This window comes from Aulostomus chinensis, chromosome 7 (assembly GCF_037954235.1).
Source record: "Aulostomus chinensis isolate RoL2024-O1b breed Wild chromosome 7, RoL_Achi_v1.0, whole genome shotgun sequence".
In the NCBI taxonomy this organism is placed as follows: domain Eukaryota; kingdom Metazoa; phylum Chordata; class Actinopteri; order Syngnathiformes; family Aulostomidae; genus Aulostomus; species Aulostomus chinensis.
In genome coordinates, this window is record NC_141326.1 from 8,509,058 (window position 1) to 8,531,947 (window position 22,890).

Here is a 22,890-nt window from a genome sequence, read left to right on the forward strand (position 1 = left end):
CCTGCACTCATGTAAGAATTTATTATCATAATGCTTGAGAATGAAAAATTGTCTGAAATATTTAGTGTTACATGAGTTACTGGCCTGGTGGAAGTCTATCAACTTCGTTGTCATTTGTCAAAAAATATAAAAAAAAAATTTGATCTGACTTAACAGCACAGAAAAGCAGGTTTAAATTTCCACATGCAAAGAAATATTAATCTTCTTGATCCTCCACTCATTTATTTTGATTGTTCACTTGTGATCTTATAATGCACATCTCGAGCAACAACCTTCATTTCAGCAGAATAAAAATATTGTAAAGATAAAAAAGAAAAAATTTAAAGTTACTTCTTTATAAATTAGTGCATAAAAACATATGAAGGGTTGCTGTATTAATATTTTTCTTACACTCAGATCAGATCAATCCATCAAAAGATGCGTGTGGAGGTGGGTGCACAGAGAAAGTTGGAGCAGTAATGGTACAGTGAAAACGAAATCAGCAAAAATCCTCTGTCGAGAGTCTGACCTTTACTTCAAGAGCTAAGCTCAACAAAATGGAATCAATCAGCACTTTCACACATACAAGAAAATGATGCAAACCAATACATGAGGTAGAATCCCTAAGAGGGGAGAATTTACCTTACATTCTCATTTTAATATCACAGGGATAAAGAAGCACTTACATACCTGCACTTACACTCCCCAGAGTAACACATTATGGCAACCTGCACATCTCTTACCACCTCTCTCTTTATGCACTGGGGTCAATAAAAATCAGACAATCTCTGTCTCCAGCTGTCCCTTCAAACTCCAAACTCAGATAGTTGGCTGCTTAAGAGTGTAGGGATTCAGTTTGGCTGCTGTATTATTCATTTATGGGGTGTAACTCAGCCCATTGCTCTTATGCAGATCACCCACAGGGAATCCTGTGGAACCATAATGAAGACATGATCTGTGCTTACATTTAAGACCTTACTTGCATTACCCTCAGTATTTAAAAACTCCATCTCTTTCTACTAGCTGCTCAATATAAACTGAGCCAAACTGATTAAGGCTGTATGTCACCATATCACTTATGTTTGCATTTATCTCCCGCATGTGCTGGTTTATATTCGGAACATCATAGATTCTATGTTAAGAGCGCCGGTGTATCTGCCTTGCCTGCACCAGGCAGGTTCTTCTGCTTGTTCAGATTGGGTAAACAGTATAATGTGGTGTGTATTATTTGCATGCCTTTTCCAACTGCAGTGTTCAAATGGAATGACATACAACAACAAATATAAAGGACCTCATGCAATGACAGTGGAGGACAACAAAACACAAGCCTGTTTAAGTTGAGAATACAGTGTTGCTCTTCTTCCTTGTCACCTGTCATAAAGTGCACAAAAACGGAGTGTGTGTGTGTGTGTGTGTGTGGGGGGGGGGGGCGGTGGCGACCAGCTCAGCAGTGGAGGTGGATTAAGGACATAATTGACCTCTATGTAAAAGGGACAGCTAGAACAGCAGCACAGTTCACTCTAGACACAAATGCTTTTGTGTTCACATGTAACACTTCTGTTAGAGTATGGCAAAGTTTAATCTAGGGTCATCTTTGTGGTTATATTGTTGGATCTCTGTGTAGAAGTGGTTGCAGCAGAGTCCCCCCAGTGTATAGGCCACCAGACCTGACTTGCCCCCCTTTCCTTTTATTGTTTTAAAGAGATATTTTAGACTCTATTCACAGTGAGGCAGTTGGAAACAGGGAGTATATATATTTGGAAAGCTCACCAGTGACATTGTTTGGTCAACACATGAGCACAACAGGTCTGAGATCAGTTTTTTTCTCCAATAACAGGAAGCTACGCCTCAAACCACTCCACATTACCTCTTCCTAAGATTACATAACAAGCTTGTCATGCAGGATGGATAATCTTTTACATTTCCTCAAACCTAGCTGAAATAATTTCGGTAAGAGGGCTGGATTTGTGTCCATATCTGTGAGAAGTTTTAAGATCAGAATGGCCCTGAGTCATTGCAAAAATACATCACTAACAAAAGGAAAGGCAAATGCCAAAGCATATCTGTCTTGTATGAATATCTATACATATGGTGCATTATTAGAAAATATCTAGGTACATTTTTATACCATATTTCCCCAATAGGGCCTTTATATCTTTCAAGGCACCTTCATTTTAAGCAGGCTTAAATTTATTTTTGATAGGCGCATTGGCTCATATTGCTTATTTGTTTGTACTGACAATGCCTCCAGCTACAATAATAGACTGGGATTTTAATTGACTTCCAGCTTTTATCTGAGGAGATGCTCCAGTAATCAGGCATTTGATATGGCCAACTTTTCTTATTGCAAATCCTCTTGCTATACATCCATCTATTTTCTCTGTTAAGGGTCAAGGGGGAGCTGGAGCCTATCCCAGCTGATATTGGGTGAGAGGCAGAACCTGGACCTCATCAGCCATGACCTGACTTGGTCTGTCAACACTGGAGTGACGGCCAAGAAAGGATTTCAAAAGCTTCACTTCCTGAAGAGCTTGAAAAGGGCACAGCTCCCACAACAGCTGCTGGTGAGCTTCTACAGGTCAGCCATCAAGTCAGTCCTCACATACTGCATCACAGTCATGGTACCCTGGCTGCACCAATGAGAACAGGAAAGCTCTTCAGTGCATCGTCAAGACTGCTAAGAAGATCATCGGCACCCAGCTCCCAAGACTAGAGGACATCTACCAGATGCGCTACATTTAGATAGATTGATAGATAGATACTTTATTGATCTCCAGGAGAAATTTGCATTTACAGCAGCCTGACAAGGGAAGATAAGAGATAAAGGAGCGGTAAAGAGGCATGCAAGGTTTAAAACTATATGAAGATATAGTATACAATATAAAGCAAAATAGAAATAATACAAATCAAATTCAAAAGTCCAGATAAAAATTAACATTTCCTATACATTGAAGTTGTGCATAGTGACAGTGTGTAGCATACAGTAGGAGGGCTAAGAGCATCATCAGTGACAGCACACACCCTGCACACTGCCTTTTCACCCCCCTGCCCTCATGCAGGCAATTCCACACACTGAATTCCTCACTCCTGAACCCTAACCTCCCATACTGATGACCCCTTCAAAATCTATTCACACCTTGAACCCTAACGACACCATGCCTGCTGCCCTCACACACATGCACCCACACACACAGACACACACATTGCACTAACGACACTTAAGGACTTTTTGTGCATGTTGGACTTTTTGACTGTTGTTGCACATTAACGGCTGTTGGTCTATGTAACTATTGGACTCTGCAATCTTGATATGTTTAAACTGTTATATTACTTACTTTATTCAAAATGTAATTGTGTTGCAATGACAATAGAGACTATTCTGATTCTGAGGCAGACCATTTTATATCTTCACAGTCACAGAAAAAAAAAAAACCCTTTCAATTTCTTTCTTTACCCTTCTGGTGTTTACAATTTCCATGAAATGTATAGTTATGAGAGTGCATTTACCCACCATTTACTAACCCTAACTCCCAACAGAGTTACAGGTTCTGAAAACATTCCATAACATAATCTTTGTATTCATCAGTTATTAAAGTTATTTTCTTATTTATTTCTTGTGTAATAGTAGTCACTTTGTTTTGTTGTAACCTGTAAATACACTACAATTTATAACACTGTACAACATTACAATGTCTATTTTATTGTTTAGATTTTAAATTAGGTGGTTAGCACTGTGGCCTCACAGCAAGAAGGTTCCGGGTTCGAGTCCCGGCTTGGGCATGGGATCTTTCTGTGTGGAGTCTCCATGTTCTCCCTGTTCCTGCGTGGGTTCTCTCTGGTACTCCGGCTTCCTCCCACCGTCCAAAGACATGCAATTGGGGACTAGGCTGATTGGATTCTCTAAATTGACCGTAGGTATGAATGTGAGTGTGAATGGTTGTTCGTCTCTGTATGTTGGCCCTGCGATGGACTGGCAACCTGTCCAGGGTGTACCCCGCCTCTCGCCCGTAGATGCTGTGATAGGCTCCAGCCCCCCCGCGACCCTTACTAGTAAGGCATAAGCGGAAGACGACGATGGATGGATGGATTTTAAATTAGGAAATCCTTATCTGATGCATTGTAATTGTGTGATTGAGTGATTTGTAACTGTAAATATATCAAAAGGGTTTATAAATTGAATGCAGCAGAAAGATAATTAAACTCACAAATATGTGTTATGTGGAGTATATTTGTGTGGCAGCGCTGGAAACAAAAGAGAACAGAGTAGTTATTAGAAAGGACCTTTGTGCAAGGTCCCATGATAGCCTTGCATACAATGATAAATGGCAAAAGCAACCAGCAAAGATACATCATATGACAAGTACATTTAGGTGTTTTTCCATTAAGCCTAGAATGGGAGCATACTGAAAAACCCTTTCTACAAAAGGGAGCAGGAGATTAACAGGATTCATATTTCTTAACCTTGTGTCGTTCAGCTATTTTACCTCTAACATATATAACACTGTCACAGACATTTCTGAAGGCTGGGAAAAGTAACCCAGTGAGCGGTACATATTTACGGCCTTGTTCACTGACCTTTAAAGAGTAAAAGGTAAGGGTAATAGAGCTAGAAGAATAGCATTGCTGTTATGATGAAAACCTGAGTATACAATAGAAGAATATAGACAAATAATGTAGCCACCTTTCCTATTATTCAATTTAATACAGACTAGGCATTTGTTGTGCTGCTTTCCTGGCCAACGTTTTAACAAGAACGTGCTGGAAGAGCAGGTGTATTATGCATTAGCATGATAAAGTAGTAGGGCTTGGCAATAAAGTCTTTAAATAATATTGTGCTGTTGTTGTTTTTTTGGCTACATCATGATACAAGATATACTGCACATGTCAAAATTTTGAAATCACCCTCAAATAAATGAAGAAATGCTTAATTTAACCCTTTGATGCATTAACTCATGCAAATATCATGATTCAAGTAGTCATTTCTCTTTGATTTTTCAATATTTGCATGAAAAAAGAGGAAAATCTTTTTCATGGGCCACTGTTTCTCTCACTGAGAAGTACAAGTCTGGCAACATTTTCTCAGCACAAAAATATGACCAGGAAATTGATACTTTGGGTCTTGTCTTCATCATTTTTTTTAAAATTTAGTATTTTTACAAATCATGTAAATTAATCTTGATTCTATTGACAAATCCAATTCTGTTGACTAGAAGCAATTATTAATCCTTGATCCATAAATGCAATTGACCATTTATCACACTTCAGGAGGCAGCTTCATATCTCTGGTCCAACAGACCTTTTCATTCTACATTCTGCTTTCTTCTTAAGGTCATATTTTTACTTTTACAAGACCACAAAGAAATTGTAGCTCTGTTCAAGTCTTTTGGGGGAATATTACTATATCTGACTTTCCTTTCTGTTTAAGGAAAAAAACAGAACAAAACCTTATGGACCACTGTCAATCTCAACCACTGAGCTTGTATGACAATTAATCCTTGAAAATACTTTCGCTTTTTGATAAAGGTTTCAGAAAACAGAAATGGAAAACATTGTTCTTCCCTCCCACACAGTCCCTGAAACACAGCAGAATGCAGCAAGCATGTCAGGGAACAAAAAAAGAAAGGTAACTTGTCTTTCCATTTGCTTCTCAAAAATCTGAGACGACCTGCGTTCAAACAAAAAAAAAAAATTGGCATGCTGGTCAGTGAGATGCACAACCATTTTGTGGATCTTTATTTATGTCAGAAGCAAGAAATAGCATGCATAGTGGCAATCTGTCATTGAAATGTTCTACATGGCATGTTGACCCGCTTCTAAAGCAATTGCGTTAGATGACTCATTTGATTTCTTTTTTTCATTACCTTTTTCTGTCTTCCAGTTATTGTAGACTGGAATAGTTCATTCGAGGTTATCCAAAGCAATATGACTGGAAAGTGTACACAATTAGCCTAGCAAAAGTTCTAATCCACAACCAGTGCTCCCAATTATTGCCTGAAATTAAAAAAAAAAAAAACCTGATACATCTAATGAACACAAATATTTCAGTGCTGGTGTTTTTTGTTGTTGTTGTTGTTGTTGTTTTTTATTAGCATCTCCTTACAGAACAAAGACGTCATCAGTAGAAATGAAGCACAGACATTACACCCAGAGCCTTAGATATAGATCAACTAGGGCTTACCATCTATTCTACCTAATTTACTGGGAAACCCATACTGCACATTATTTTTGTCAGCCTATAAGTAAATCCTCAAAAGGCTAAAGAGTGTCAGCTAGCAAGCCAGATGGCCAGACGGGAGTGGCAGCCAAGGACGAACTGCACCAGTAGGTGAGAGAGATGTCTCATCACCGTGGGGCAGAGCGGGGACAACAGGCAGAGTGGGTCAGCAGCTGCAGAGGAGCAGCTCAAGGAGAAGAGATGAGACACAACGGCGGCTGCAGAGGAGCTGCGTGGGGATGAGGGGCCCCATGCTCAGATGGCTACATATGGGGCTATCTGTGAATTTGTGGAGGGAAACGAGGACCAGATAGAGTATGACGAAAGGTTGTGACACTTTTTCTCTGCTAATGAGATTACAGATGCCTAAAAAGCATTCTATTCTCCTGAGTGCGTGTGGAGAAAAGACTTATAAGTTGATAAGGAACTTGGCCACACCCCGGAAACTGGGAGAAATTCCTTATGATGAACTGGTCACATTAGTGGGGAACCACCACAATCCAAAACATTCTGTGATAGTCCAAAGATTCAAGTTTCACAGCCATTTCAGGAAGCAAGGTCAGTCTCTAGCCAACTTTGTAGTAGAGTTACAGCAGTTTTCAGAGGATTGTGATTTTGGGACAGTGTTGGATGATATGCTACATGAAAGATTAGTGTGCGGCATTAATAATGACACCATACAATGCCGCCTGCTGGGGGAAACCCCACCACTGACTTTCAAGAAAACCCTGGAAATCTACCAAGGTATGGAGATGGCTGCTAAGCATAGGATATCCAAAAAGGAAAATGGAGGGGCACAGACAGCAGCAGTGCACCAAGTCAAACCGTGTGGAATGTTTTAGGTGTGGAGGGGCACACTATGCAAATATCTGCAAATTTAAAGACCATGTCTGCCAAGCTTGAAGCAAAAAGGGACATTTAGCTAAAAAGTGCAGCAGCTCGAAGGGGAAGGGGAAGCCTGGGCTTGGCTTGTCCACCTGTAATAGCAAAGATGTACAAAGATGACATGTTCCCCTGACAAAATTAATAACCTTGAATAATATTTGGAAGCTTTGTGTGTTTTGAGAGGCTTTTTGCACCTGTCTGATTTTTAATTTAAAAAAAGTACTATTATAATGATCAAAACCACCACAGATAACACTATTGTCTTGTATGTTTAAAATGTACTCATCTGAAATTTGAAAAAGTGAAGATTTTATGCATTACACAAGAGTTCTATCAAATACAAATACATAATCATTCCAATTAAGGACATCTTGTGTTGGGTAAGGGATGTCACTTCGGGCTCTACTGCAGTGTATAATGGGGCAGGAGCCTGCTGTAGCATTTTCAAATCTTTAGATCTCAAATTGCAAAATTGTGGCAGTCACTTATAAACCTACTGAACATTCCTGTGCATATGTGGATCTTTTAAACCCAGGTAAACCAACTAAAACAAAACAGATGATCCCATTTCCATTGTTAATAGATGAGGAATAGCCTGTGTTTTTTTTTCTCCAAATCAAAAGCCCAAAACATTTTATAGAAAGCAGCAGGGAAGGCAGAGATCGTGTGTCTCTGGTTGAACGATTATATTTTTTGCGTTGGTCCCTTTCAAACTCAACACAGACTGAGCAGTATTAGCAGAGACAAATTGTTTCTGGTAGAGGCAACAAGTTATCATTGTGTCTATGGTATACATTGGTGTGGGTGTTGGTATATTAACTAATGTTCACTTTAAGTTTTTGTATACATCAGTGGCAACTGTGTTCCCTCTGGGGAACAAATAAAATTGATTGATTGATTGAACTGATGTATACACTATTGCTGTTAAAAAGAAGTGTCTACTGCAGGGTTATTTGACCCAGTAGAAAATACTGACTAAAGCTGTTCCCATTGCAGACCGCAGCCAAATGTTTGCCCATGTTTTGCCCAGTGGGAAAGGGGCTTTTATATTCCACTTCCAACTTCCTCTTAATTTCTGTGTAAGTTTCTCCAAATGTTTGAAAAATCTTCTGCTGTCACTGCATTTCAATGTGTTTTTACTGAATACATAGTATACTGGGAGACTGTCACAAACTTTTTGCTTAGGTTGGAAAGCATCCATCCATCCATTCATTTTCTACCGCTTATCCTGTTAAGGGTTGCGGGGTGGGGGTGGGGGGTCTGGAACCTATCCCAGCTGCCTTTGGGCGAGAGGCGTAGTACACCCTGGATAGGTTACAAGTCTATTGCAGGGCCACATATACACATATAGACAGACAAACATTTCCTTTCATTACACATGTATTTTCTTTTGTGGACATAAAGACATAAAGGACATATTGGGATATACACTCAAACAATAAATTAAAAAAAAGGCATCCTGTGCTAGATTGTGAAGTACACTTACTAAAGCTCACCCCAAAGAAAAGCTATACTACAAAGGAAAGGCAGTTAATGTACATGCATGGGTGAGTCCATATCAGAGGAGCAGAAGGCAGTCTGGTAAACTTAAGCCTTTCTACACAGTCAAACTATACTTTCTAGTTATTTAGTCATTCAGTCACACTATCAGTGTCTTTCTATTCCAATCCAGGATCTCACTGTAAATCAGTTACAAAACATTATTGGTAGTTCGCCTCACAATTTAGTGGTTATAAGGCAAATCAATTTGCAAGCAGAGCCTGTTATAGGTTTTCTCAATTTACGACCTTGATATGTGAAGTTAGAAAAAAATGTATGAAGACCTATTATTTAAAAAAATTGAAATAAATTCTTTTAGATCATCTACAGACTTCCTGCTGTGCCGATTCTGACAAAATGTATCTGTGTTGTAAATAACTGTAAGGCAGCAGCTTTCAACCTTCAAGAGCAGACTAAAGACCTTCCTTTTTGATCAGGCTTATAGTTGGGCTGCTTAGGCTGGCCCTTAGATATGCTGCTATAGGCTTAGGCTGCTGGGGGATCTCCCATGGTGCACTGGGCTTCTCTCGACTCCTCTCTGTCCTCCTATATTTGTCATACATAAATCATACTCATACATACTACTAACTCATCTTCTTCTCCCCTCATCCCAGATCCCGGGTGCTGCTGGAGGAGGCTGCAGACCTGAAGAGGTTCAAGCTGCCACCCGTAGCTACACCTGGTGACGTCCCTGTCTGTCCATCAGTCTCTTCCCTTTCTCTCTCTCTTTATCTCTGTCCCTCTCTTTCCTTCTGTATATCTGTCTTCCTCCATTATCTGTCTTTGTCTCTGCCCCGCTCTCCTGCTCTCTTTCCCCCCAACCGGTCAAAGCAGAAGGCCGTCCCCATTGAGCCTGGGTCTGCTCAACGTTCCTGCCTGTTAAAAGGAAGGTTTTCGTCGCCGCTGTTGCAGGATATGCTTGCTCATGGAGAATTGTTGGGTGAAAATTCATTGAAGGAGCGTGGTTCTAGACCTGCTCTACCTGTAAAGTGTCATAAGATAACTTTTGTTGTGATTTGGCGCTATACAAATAAAATTGACTTGACTTGACTGACTTTAAGGATAAATACATTTATTTTCAACTACTTTGTTCTGTCTGGTCACCCATGTTCTTGCTGCTGCCTCTCTCCAACCACAAAAAATTGTTTTCACTAATTATGACGAACAAAATGGAATCTGGGGGGCTGCACGGTGGTGCAGTGGTTAGCACTGTGGCCTCACAGCAAGAAGGTTCCGGGTTAGAGTCCCTGCTTGGGCGGGGGATCTTTCTGTGTGGAGTTTGCATGTTCTCCGTGTGCCTGCGTGGGTTCTCTCCGGGTACTCCGGCTTCCTCCCACCATCCAAAGACATGCAATTTGGGAACTAGGCTGATTGGATACTCTAAATTGACTGTAGGTATGAATGTGAGTGTGAAAGGTTGTTCGTCCCTGTATGTTGGCCCTGCGATGGACTGGCGACCTGTCCAGGGTGAACCCCGCCTCTCGCCCGTAGATGCTGGGATAGGCTCCATCCCCACCGCGACCCTTACTAGTAAGGAATAAGCGGAAGACGACAATGGATGGAAAATGGAATCTGTTAGATAGACTTGACTAAAGGACTGTATAGGGTTGATTCTTTGTGGGTTTATGCTTCATTCGCCCCTGGGCCATCGATCAGGACACAATAACAAGAGATTGATTGAATTCAGTTCAGGCAATTTTACTGAATTGTTGCAGGCACAGGTGAATGACACAGTGATGGATGGAGCGATGATGCATGGTACAGGCCCTGGGTGTGAACATGGATATACGTGTATGTATGTGTGTGTGTGTGTAGTTCTGCTAAATATAGACAAGAAATAATAATAATGAGATTACGTATGGGTGGCACGGTGGTGCAGTCGTTAGCACTGTCACAAGTCCCAGCTCGGGCACGGGATCTGTCTGTGTGGAGTTTGCATGTTCTCCCTGTGCCTGAGTGGGTTCTCTTCTGGTACTCTCTCCCGTGCCCGAACCTGGAATCTTCAGGTGTTACCAGCTGGCCAAAAGAAACCCTAAAGTAACTGTGGTTGTTGATCCTCATAGTCTGAATGTCTAGACTCCCCTTGCTGCATACCCTGTTGAAAGAAAGCTGCTCGTCACTCCAAGGACGTTCCTTCATTTTTCAATTTGAAGATCCAGACTTTGGGAATGAACTCTGTAATTTGACAGATATCAAGGACCTACCAGAGGAACAAGCCACTCAATCCTGGAAGGACTCCAGCAGGATGGAGTTTTTGCCATGGTGCCAAGTCTTTTGGGAGTGTACAAAGCTGCTGTTGCATCGAGCAGAAAGTTGACCCTGAGTGGGATTTTGAAGTGTCTTCAAAAAGAGGTATGTACAGGATAAGGAAAACATTGCTAATAATGTTTGAAATAATGTTTAAAATTTGGATTCTAGATTAGGATTCTCTGAAAGTCTTGTCTTATTTTGTCTTGGAGGACACAAACCAAAACAGGAGAGCAGCTGCCCTACTTGGTCTTCCTCAATTTCTTTCTGAGGATTCCAACGACATTATTAGGATGTGGGATGTAACACGTTACACTCCACTCACTTTTCCTTTGCTTTATTTGAGACATTGCCATTGCAAAGAAATGCTTATTTTATAGAAATTGTGCAAAAATTCTTAATGTGGGTGAAGCTACACCATACTTGAACATGCAAGTCCCCATACTCACATGGACACACAACCCCCAAATCAAAAGCATTATACAACACACCAAACAAAACACCAGACCTTACTGTTTATCTTGTATTGTCCTCTTAATGTCATATCTTTCTAGCATTGTAAATCTTAAATACTTTGGGGAGAAGTAACCACTGGTAAATTAAAATTCATTACACACTTTTTAAGTGGTCTTCATTTATTGGTTGGGATGGAAGTTACTTTAATGTTGAACTAACACAAAATAATTACTTGGTTTTGGCATTGGCACAACAAAATCCAGTCTGTTTTGAGGCTACTAATATCTAAAATGTAATAATAGCAATTTGTATATTGTTGATTGTTTGTTTGCATTTTCTAAAATTACAGACGGGTGATGTCAGTTGAGATGTGTATGTCTTTGTCATTAGGCTCATGGAGAAACCCTCGATGTGATAATGAAAGGAATGCCAGTCAGACTGTTAATTGGACACAAAGGCCCTCTCCATGATACATTTCCCCTGGACGTCTTAAAGGTGGAAGTACCCCCCGCAACATGAAGTACTCCTTTGAATTCATTCAGAGGGTCATCATGAGCATTAAACCGGACCAGTGCTCAGCAAGAACCCATGGTCTCAGAAATAAACTGCTCCGATATTGCCTGTAAACAAATGAATGCCCATCTTTAACTCCTTGTAGAAGAAAATGCAGTTTTTGGACTCTGGGATTGTTCTTCTTAAATTGTTTGTTTCCAGCAGTGTAGTTTGTACAGTGCAGGACAGATTTAAAGCTGCCAAGATAAACCTTTACTGTACACAAATTAAAGCACATTTCAAGTTCATACTGAGAAGAAGTTGTTTTTTAGGGACTTTTGCATTGTCAGTTATGGACCAAGCATGTCAAGAAAAGAGCATAAAATAAAGGTGAAGACCTTGCTCACTGTACTCATGTGTAGGTTTGTTAAAATGTTTAAGAACCTTTGGTGAGGTCCTAACTATTTTAACAAACAATTTTACATAAGTATTGTTTCAGATCGGCCATCTAGGGATTTTTTGTATGGTTTTAGAAAGCTCTCCGTATCCCTTAATTTGCCTCAGCAGAAACCCACAATACCTCACAATTCGGTTTCCTATTTTTTTTCCTTCATCTTTCTTATTCTCATTTCAAGTTTTGGAAGAATGTGGGAACCAGCAGATAAATTAAATTTTTGGGATTGTATCATGATACATTGTATCATATTCTTGTTTACATTTGGATTTTATAAAACTGTTTACTGTCTGGCTGCGTGGTGGTGCAGTGGTCAGCACTGTGGCCTCACAGCAAGAAGGTTCCGGGTTTGAGTCCCGGCTCGGGTACGGGATCCTTCTGTGTGGAGTTTGCATGTCCTCCCCGTGCCCGCGTGGGTTCTCTCCGGGTACTCCGGCTTCTTCCCACTGTCCAAAGACATGCATTTTTTGGCTAATTGGATATTCTAAATTGACCGTAGGTGTGAATGTGAGTGTGAATGGTTGTTTGTCTATGTATGTTGGCCCGCCGATGGACTGGCGACCCATCCAGGGTGTATCCCGCCTCTCGCCTGAAAGCTTCTGAGATAGGCTCCAGCCCCCCCCCCCTCCATGTGACGCTTAACAGGATAAGCAGAAGAAAAAAATGGGCCCTACCAATACAGATTTAGTCTTTACCTCCACACAGTAAGATCCTGTGCCCGAGCCGGGACTCGAACCTGGAACCTTCTTGCTGTGAGGCCACAGTGCTAACCACTGCACCACCATGCTGCCCCAAAACAAAAGATGCACAGGGTTAAAAAAAAAAAAAAAATTATGAACTCAAGTCCAACAAATATAATAGTAATGATTACCAGTACCAACTGAAGTACTTGAACTATTAAGCCATGAACACAAAAGGATGACCCTAATGTATTGCTCAAACTGTGACGCACAGAATAAATTAAATTAAATAAAAACAATGAATAAAGTGTGCATTAAACAGGGGGCAGTGCAACACAGAACAGGACTCAAATTACATGGTGGGGATATTGCGGGTGGTGGACGCCTCCAATGGGCTCCGTCGTGCCAAAGAGTCCAGCGTGGTTTGTTTTATGCCAGAAGGGAGCGGAGGGCTCTCTGCATCAGCTGTATGCTTTGCGGACAAGTGATACTTACGACTGCTGTACTCCGGTGGAAACTAAATTCAGCTTTACAGTGTATGCATATCACGTTTTTCCTGTTGAGACTGCCATCTGGCAGGGCTTTGAAGTTGAACTTTCCATTTAAAACTGACGTATTCTTTTCCATGTTAGTCCTACCTTAACAAATCATCTGCTCTCAGTTGGGTTTTTTTGTTTTGTTTACAAGCTGCAGCTGCGTTCACTTCTGGTTTTCCGTGAACTACGGCATGGCCACAAGTTCAAAAAGCACTGTGCGTGTTAATCACGAAAAAAAAAGATCGCCGATAAAGGGACATTGGGTTAACTAGTTAATAACGCATTAACACTGGCACCTATCATAAATATAAACATTTATATTACATTTATATTTATATTACAACATTTATATTAGAAAATTATAAAACTATTTACATGAAGTATGAAAAATAAGAATATTTTATTGCACCATTATTGCACATTACTGAAAACTGACATGTGAACGTTAAAGTTTACAGAGTGCAGTTGTACAGCTTGATGGCTGCAGGAAGGAATGATCTGCAGTAGCCCTTCCTCTTGCACTGAGGGTAAAGCAATCTGGAACTGAAGAAGCTGCTCAGGGCCTCCATATTGTGGTGCAGGGGGCGGAAGGTGTTGTTGATGGATGTCATCTTGGCGAACATAATTCGTTCTGTCCTGTGGACAGTCCAGGACAGAGCTGATTCACCTCACCAGTTCGTCCAGTCTCTTCCTGTCCCTGTCTGTGACAACACTACCCCAGCACACAATGGCGTAGCACACTGCAGAAGCCACCACAGTATCATAAAAAGTCCGGAGTAGGTCCCTGCTAACCCCGAAGGACCTCAGTCTCCTCAGCAGGTGGAGATGACTCTGGCCCTTCTTGTAAACGGCATTGGTATTATCAGTCCAGTCCAGTTTATTGTTCATGTGCACACCCAGGTACTTGAATGAGTCCACTACCTCAATGTCAGAGCCCTAGATGTTCTACAATTCTACAATTCTACAATTTCATTTAGCAGACGCTTTTGTCCAAAGCGACGTACAACACAAGCAAGAATTCAGACACTCAACCGTTTATCCTCACGTACTGTGGTCTGTCATACCCTTCTGTCATACCCTTCACATAAACGTGTGCCGGAACACTGAGATGTACACAAACGACAATGTGGATGTTGCCGAGTCAAGCGTTAGTATTGTTGTTGCGTGCATTGTAATGTTGTCTCTTTTGTAAAGCATACAAACTCGGCGCAAATTGGAAAATGTCCGGGCGCTAATGCAGCGAAGGAGGATGAAGTTTTTGGCTCGTCTGGAAGGGAGCCGAAGCAGCTACAGGCAAAGCCTGACAGGCGGCACAGTGACAAAATCAGGACGTGACAGGAAGGTCACGTGAAACCTGAGACGACGCAGGTTGCCTTTTTCACACTGCAGCTGAGCCGAGCCAAGCCACTAAACACCCGGGTCGCTTGGCGAGTTGGTCGACACGGGTCGAAATGCTGAGTCGACCCTTTCAGAGTGCCGAAAAACCCGCAATGACCCCCGTTTCTGGTGCAGTGTGAAAGGGTTATCAGAGAGGTAGTCAATTATCCAAGATGTTGGTCCATGCCTGCCTCTTCCAAATTCCCCTGCGGCAGTGATGGCTGGATGGTGTTGAAAGCATTGGAGAAGTCAAAAAACATGCGTTGGAGAAGTCAAAAAACATACTCAACGTGCTCCCGAGGGACTCCAGGTGAGACAGGGCCCAATGCACCAGATTAGATGATGTTATCATCCACCCCGGTGCCAGGCCAATAGGCGAACTGCAGCAGGTCAAGCGCAGCGCTCACCACTGTGCAGAGGTGGCTGAGGATGATCCTCTCCATGGTCTTCATCATGTGAGAGGTCAGGGCGACAGGTCTGTTGTGGCTTGGTTCACTAGGATGGGCTATCTTAGGAACTAGCACTACACAGGAGGTCTTCCACAGGATTGGCACTGTGTCCAGGCTGAGGCTCAGGTTGAAGTTGAGTTGGTCCATACACTGCCTGAGCTACCTGGAGCTAATAGCATTGGGGCCTTTGGCTTTCCTTGCCTTTGCCCTCCAGAGCTCCCTCCTCACTTCGTCCCTGGAGATGGAGAGCTGGGAGGGGTGTGACTGGGGAAATGAATCCAGGGATGTTGTTTGGTGACTTTCAAAGAGGGGGTACGGGGAGGGTTTGAGCTCTGTGCTGTGCGTGTGGTTTGAACTGGGGTGTAAAGGGCTTCATCTGGGAGGAGAAGAGCTGTGAAGAGGAAGGGCAGTTGGTGGGGGCTGGCAGAGGAACAGTCAAACCTGTGGTACAACTGGTTTAACTTGTTTGCCCAGTCCTGATCCCCTGCAGTGTACTGTCACTCCCCACCTTTGCCTAAGATGTGAATCAGGCCTCTCCACACCTCCATGGCATTTTTCTTCTCCAAGTGTTAAATGTATCCATCCTTGATGTTTGCATACATAAGTCCAGACATATATTGTCCCTTGTGTGGCAGCTCGCGTACTGCTTGAAGTTCGGTAGAGTGGCAGAGAGGGAGGCACAATTACAGACCCTGAAGATGAGGAGGAGGGCGTCTGGGTGTCTGGTCTGCAGCGTTGACACCGCGCAGTGAATGTGACTGCACACAGCAGTCATTTCAGTTGATTGTAGGATGTACACAGTATGAATGAGAATGAATGTATTAGCAAGTTGGCACCTTGAACAGCTGCCTCTACCAAAAAGTGTATGAATGCATGTGTAAATTGGAACGTGATGTGAAAAGTGTTTGAATGCTCGTTAGATTATAAAAACCCTATACAAATTTACCTTTCAGTAGAAACTGGTTGAAATGTATTGGAGAAAATGAATAATTCATGACCCATGCCTAGTCTCTTCCAGAATGTTGTTAACTAAACTGTTCATGATTAAAACACAGAGACTGAATGACCTGGCTTCATACAGAAGAGGAGAGATGCTCATACAGAGAAATGCCAACCATGACCAGACAAAGCAGAGATAAACTATTTTTTTAAGCCTCTCTGGGAAAATCACCTTTATCTGAGGTTGTTAGAACTGTGGTAATAATATGCAGAACCTATGGATACTCCTGAAAAGTAATCCAGAAGGCTGTTTACCAGTGTTCGTAGTATCAAGGCAGCGCTACAAAAACACATAAAATGTTTTTTTCTCAAGTGAAGGAAAGGTCAAATGCAGAGCACAATTTGGGGAGACTCCGCTTTGGAATCTGTTTGATATGCAAGGGACATAACACATACACTGAAATAAGTTTGTCTGATAACTTCTACTTCTCTCTTTCTCTTCTTTTCTTCTGAAAATATTTTTTTTTCCAGTCAGAAAAATGGGTGACATAACCACTTAATTAATCAAATCTCATTCATCAAAGTATAAGATAAAATGGTTGCAAAATAAATAAACTGCCAACATCATAATTTGAAGGAGTAACCTTAAACCTTAAAATAGTAACTGTTATTCTTATGATTGTCAACTTTTTATTTCTGCCCACATAATTTCCACCATTACTCTGTAAATACAATTATCAGCCAGTGTGTTTGGAAGTCATTCATGCACCATCCCATGGAGGAGTTAGTGGTTCTGGGGTTGAAATTCATAACTTAACCACCAGGAGGCACAGCTCCCCCCCCCCCCCCCAATCTCACAACTCAAGTTCAAGCATTGTTGAGGAAACTTAACAATTGGTGAAATGCAGAGAGCATTTACAACACTGTACATATTTCAAAAAACAAGGAAGAATATAACACGGCAGGGTAATAACTTTGACCTTGAATAGATAGCCACAGTACATGCTTCCTCCACTCCATAGACTCTTGTCTATATCTGAGCAATGAAGAAAGACACACAGTCGCTCAATGGAGCAGTACCAACTAAATATACATATAGAGCACATTGGTTCTAAGCTATAACAGGAGACTATTACTTAAGATTCGAGTTATTACTAATCATAACAATTCAAATCTTAAAAGAAAATTCAAAGCCGACAGTACAGACCACACCAGTTATACAAGCATATTAACATTTTATTTATGCGATGGGCATTTTAATACGGTTCTCTATGAAGATTGAATTGCTTCAATCTAGTATCAGGGGGTCATTACTGTTGCTGCACTCCTTGTTTGTTTTCCTCATAACGTTTCAGTGGCAGAGCCACTCGGAGAGCTGAACAATAATAATAATAATAATAATTACTTGCTCTTTATATTTGTAAACCAACTTAAAACCTGTCAACTCTCTCTGTACTACTGTAAATACATCCAACAATGCACTACTGAATAATTTATCTGTCATATACTTATATTTATAATATTATATCTATATGTCATATACTTATATTTATATGGACTCAATTTTATATAGCGCTTTTCTACCTTAGCGGCACTCAAAGCGCTTTACAGTGTCATCTCATTCACCCATTCACACAAACACTCACACACTGATGGTGGAGGCTGCCATGCAAGGCACCAACCTACTCATCAGGAGCAATTATGGGTTCAGTATCTTGCTCAAGGACACTTTGACATGGTCACTAGGGTCCAGGATCAAACCAGCATCCCTTTGGTTGCTAGACGGCCACTCTACCCCTGAGCCATGCCGCCCGTCATCGTTATAGTCTGTTTATAGCCTTTATATTTCTAACCATATGTATAATCTGTTCATAGCCTTACATATAGTTATAGTATATTCATAACAATGTTATATACCCGTGATATACCCATGCATATATCTCCTTCATACCGTGTACATTTGTAAACATATTTATACTTGCTAAGCACTTCTGGATGGATGCAAACTGCATTTCATTGCTCTGTACTTGTGACATGTGCAATGACAATAAAGTTGAATTCTAATTCTATTCTATTCAAAGGCAAAGGAATAAAAAAACTTCTGAACCTTCACAAAAACACCAAATCACAAAGTAACCTTACAGCAAAACCTAAAAACATACACTTAAGGACATCTTGATGGATGTGGAGGAAGAGTAAGTAAGCATACGATCCTCCTATTCTCTGCTCACCTTGAAGAATAAAACATCCTCAGTAATCACAGTATTGGTTATCAGTGAGCACCAAGTTAAAGAAAAGCACTTCTCATGGTGGGTTTTTTTGCATACAGCATCCACTGGTAGCTCAAAGGACAGCTTATAATCAATGAAAGTGCAAGATATTTACGCTACCCATCATTAATTATCACAGGAGAAATGACTAAAAGATTCTTCCCAAAATCTATGATCATCTCCTTGGGTTTGGAAACATGGACTACAGGACATACAGTGGCAGATTATGGGCACAGTCTCACATGAAGTATCTAAAGTATTAACTACTACTACTACGACTACAGCCATATCTTGAAAGTTCGGAAACTGAACCAAACATATACACATACACATACACACACACTTACATTGCCATGGTTGATGAAACCATGCTCCCTGGCGATGCGGTCAGCCTCTTCAGGTCCCCCATTAATCTGGACCGCCCAAGTGTTCGTGTAGACCTCAGCAGCATCAATCAACTTCAGCTCTGCTATCTGGAGGACAAGGATTGTCCATAAGTGGAGCAGGGCCACCCTGGTATCCATGAAAAAGACCACACTTAACAGAGCAGTCTATCTGTCCGTGTGTCTCTCCTTCCAAGGCAGGGTGGAGCTGGTCTGCCTCACAGCAGCAAAGTAGAACAGAGGCCTAGAAATGAGAAGGAGGAGGCAGCTATAAAGACATACATGGCCATCTCATCTGGGTCACTATTGCAACTGAAGCATCAGTTGTGTATACTATTTCAGAATAAGAAAACTGAAAAGAAAAGAATAGAACCAACACACCTACAGACCTTCTCATGCATCATACTAGCTAGCTGAGTGTCCAATGTGGTACTCAGTCATCAAGACATGGTAAATATATTAACATAATACATGTCTCATGAGTATGATCAGATTAAGACAGACATGCCAATTTTTGCTCTCTTGTCAGACATGAAAAGTAATGTATGATTGTGATAAAAAAAAGGCATGCTGCTGCAATAAGGGAAGACCTCTGTGCCAACCAGTGCACAGCTAGTTGTGGCAACTGGAGACAGTATGGAGGTACTATTGTACCTTTATTATTTGCAAATGTGTATCTCAATCCATGTGTTTTGTGCGTGTTTTGTCTTTTGTGTGTGCGAATCTCAATTTGTATGTGTAATCAGATTTATGTACACAATTTTTTTTTTTTTTTTTACAAAAGCAGGTCTGAATACAGACACAGATTTATTTTACACACTGTGAGAAGGTGAGCACCCCCTTCTCACGGTCTCCCTGTTTGGACGCCATAATGTGACGTGGCTCACGGAGGAGACGAGGGATGGTGCCTGGACGTTTGGACACACATGCGTGTGCGCGCGTGCACACACACACACACACACACACACACACACACACACACACACACACACACACACACACACACACCATTGTTTAAGGGACTTGATGAGTAACTGTATGGTTTGGATGTGTTTGTTGCTGCCATGCTTTGTGACACAGGTTATACAAGTGGTGCGCCGGCATCAAGAAGAGTGTGCCATATTTGTCTGCATCTCCTTGCATTTTCCATCCATCCATTGTCATCTTCCGCTTATTTCTACACATTAAGGGTCGCGGGGGGGCTGGAGCCTATCCCAGCGTCAACGGGCGAGAGGCGGGGTACACCCTGGACAGGTCGCCAGTCCATCACAGGGCCAACATACAGAGACGAACAACCATTCACACTCACATTCATACCTACGGTCAATTTAGAGCATTCAATCAGCCTAGTCCCCAATTGCATGTCTTTGGACTGTGGGAGGAAGCCGGAGTACCAGAGAGAACCCACACAGACACGGGGAGAACATGCAAACTCCACACAGAAAGACTCGAACCCGGAAACTTCTCGCTGTGAGGCCACAGTGCTAACCACTGCACCACCGTGCAGCCCCGCTCCTTGCGTTTTGTTTGAGCGTCCAGGGACCGGCTACAAAGTGCAAAAACAAAAGTGGATACAAAGATAAATGTCAATGGCTTCATTGGCGCAGCCTATTTTCCATTATTTTTTTATTGTTGAAAAATAAAAACAGCTTCACCATTGCACCTAGCAATTAATCTAAGACCTCCCTATCAATGTACTACACCTGATAATCATGGAAAAGCTGGCTCGGCCATTTTTATTGGGGAAAAAAAATCACTAGCTTCACTTTTATCGAGTCTACTGATTCCAAATTCACTCCACATATAGTTCCCTGTCAACATACTACACCTGATAATAATGGAGAGAAAATCACCAAAGGCGGGCACATTTCACAAACACAAAACAAAAAGGTACAAATGAGGACATCTGGTGGCAAAAGGCCAATACAACATACAAAAAGTCTATGGGGCCAGACAATTATAAATAGGCAAGTCAAATTTTCCAGAATTATCGGGTGTAGTATGTTGACAGGGAGGCCCTAAATGTCTGGAGTGAATTTGGAAATGGTAAACTCAATAAGAATGAGGCTATTGAATTTTGTTCCCCAAAAAATTATATTTTAAATAGACCAAGCTATTTTTTCCCTAATTACCAGGTGTAGTATGTTGATAGGAAGGCCCTAGATGTGTGGATTGAATTAAGAAGCAATAGGGTCAATAAGAGTTAAGTTATTGACATCTTCTTCCCAATAATAATATATTTAAAATAGGCAAAGTCAGCTTTTGTATAATTAGCAGGTGTAATACATTGAAAGTGAGGTCCTAGCTAAGTGCAGTGAATTTTGAAGCAGTAGGCTCAATAAGAGTGAAGCTCTTGAATTTCTTTACCAATAAAACATGTGTTATAGATCAGCTTTTCCATAATTATCAGGTGTGCACAAACAGCCAACTGAGCGCTCCAGACTATTTGTGTGTGTGTGTAAAATAAATCTGTTTGTCCGTATTCAGATTTGTGTGTAAAAAAATCTGAATGACAAAGCAGGCACACAGAGATCTGATTACACACACGGATTGAGATACGCATTTGCCAATAATAAAAAAGGTACAATAGTACCTCCTTAAGACAGTAAGTGTTATATACAATATTCAATTATATTTCTGGTATGCAAAGGTAAAATATATTTTAAATCGAGAGTAAAATAAGAAGCGTGATTTTAACAAATGGACCATACTTATAGTAGTTAACAGATAACTTTTCAACCTAAATACGTTTTTTTATAGTTTTGTTTTTTATAAGCCTTTGATTGTTAGCTCTTCTGAGGCATGGCAAAAGAGCTCTTAAGCCACACATGAAAGTGATAACACTGAAGTGAGCTGGCTGACACTAAGTGAGAAGAAAGACAACGTGTATGTGGGAAATTGCTAAATATAATGGTCCAGGCCGAGAAAGAGGAAGAGGAAGGAGGCACTACCTGTCCTGCGTGTGTATGTGCATGCACAGCCTCCCCATGGGTAATATTGATAATGATAATGAGGATGATACCAATATAAATATTTTATCTGTTTTTTATAGTTGATTCAAAGGTGCATGCAAGTAAATATGAATACAGAAATGTGTCGATTATTAATAATAAATCATTTATAGGCACAGAATGGGATTAAATTTATTCTTCTGCCACTTCTTTTCAAATATGTTTAACAAGTTGTAAAATGTTACACTATGTCCTATACTTAATAATTTTGGGTGTTATTATTCATTATCAACATTGCTACTTGTTGGTTTTAGCTGTTTTAATGCAGCTGTGTCTATTCTATTCTATTCTTTGCTGTTTCTATCTGGGTTTTTTTTACCTTTTAAGTGATCATTTTGATACAATGATAATAAAAGTAAGTAATCCTTGTTAACACCTGAGACTATTATTTACTCAATACATTAAACTGTTATACTAAAATGATGCATGTTACCTGCTCTAAGTGTATATATAAATGTGTTTTCTCCTACTTTGTATCCCCAGATATGTCAGTCATGAGTCACAGCCAAAGGTAGAATTGGTAAAGAAAAGACTTGACAATGCAGACCATAGAAATGCCTTACAAGACACCAGAATATGTACAAAGAAACAAGTGGTGTCTAGAATATCCAAACTAGTTATTTTTCTATTTTTTTGTTTTTTCCAAATTTGCAACCCCGACGCCTCGGAGGTGGGTCTGGGCGCGGTGTTGGCCCAAAGCACCGGAGGTGACGAACACCCAGTTCTTTATCTGGGTTGCAAATTGTTACCCAGAGAGAAGAACTAAGCCACCATGGAGAAAGAGTGACTCCCCATTAAATGGGACCTGGAAACACTGAAATACTACCTGTTGGGAAGAAAGTTCACACTGGTGACAGATCATTCACCCTTGCAATGGATGGCAAAAAATGATGATGAGAACAACAAGAATTACTAGGTAGTTCCTAAGCCTCCAGCACTTTAACTTTTCTGTTGTTCATAGGCCTGGACGGCGCCATGG

The 22,890-nt window shown here is 41.0% G+C and overlaps 1 protein-coding gene across 7 annotated transcripts in view; it reads right to left on the minus strand.

Moving 5' to 3' along the window:
- The window catches only part of furinb (furin (paired basic amino acid cleaving enzyme) b), a 171,560-nt gene that overhangs the window by 100,432 nt on the left and 48,238 nt on the right, over window positions 1-22,890 (minus strand). For all 7 annotated transcript variants that reach the window (XM_086208321.1, XM_086208319.1, XM_086208320.1 and 4 more), the window contains one exon: window positions 18,865-19,144. In XM_086208321.1, the coding sequence (XP_086064447.1) occupies window positions 18,865-19,041 (177 nt within the window). In that variant the 5' untranslated portion in view covers window positions 19,042-19,144. The remainder of the gene's footprint in view (window positions 1-18,864; window positions 19,145-22,890) is intronic.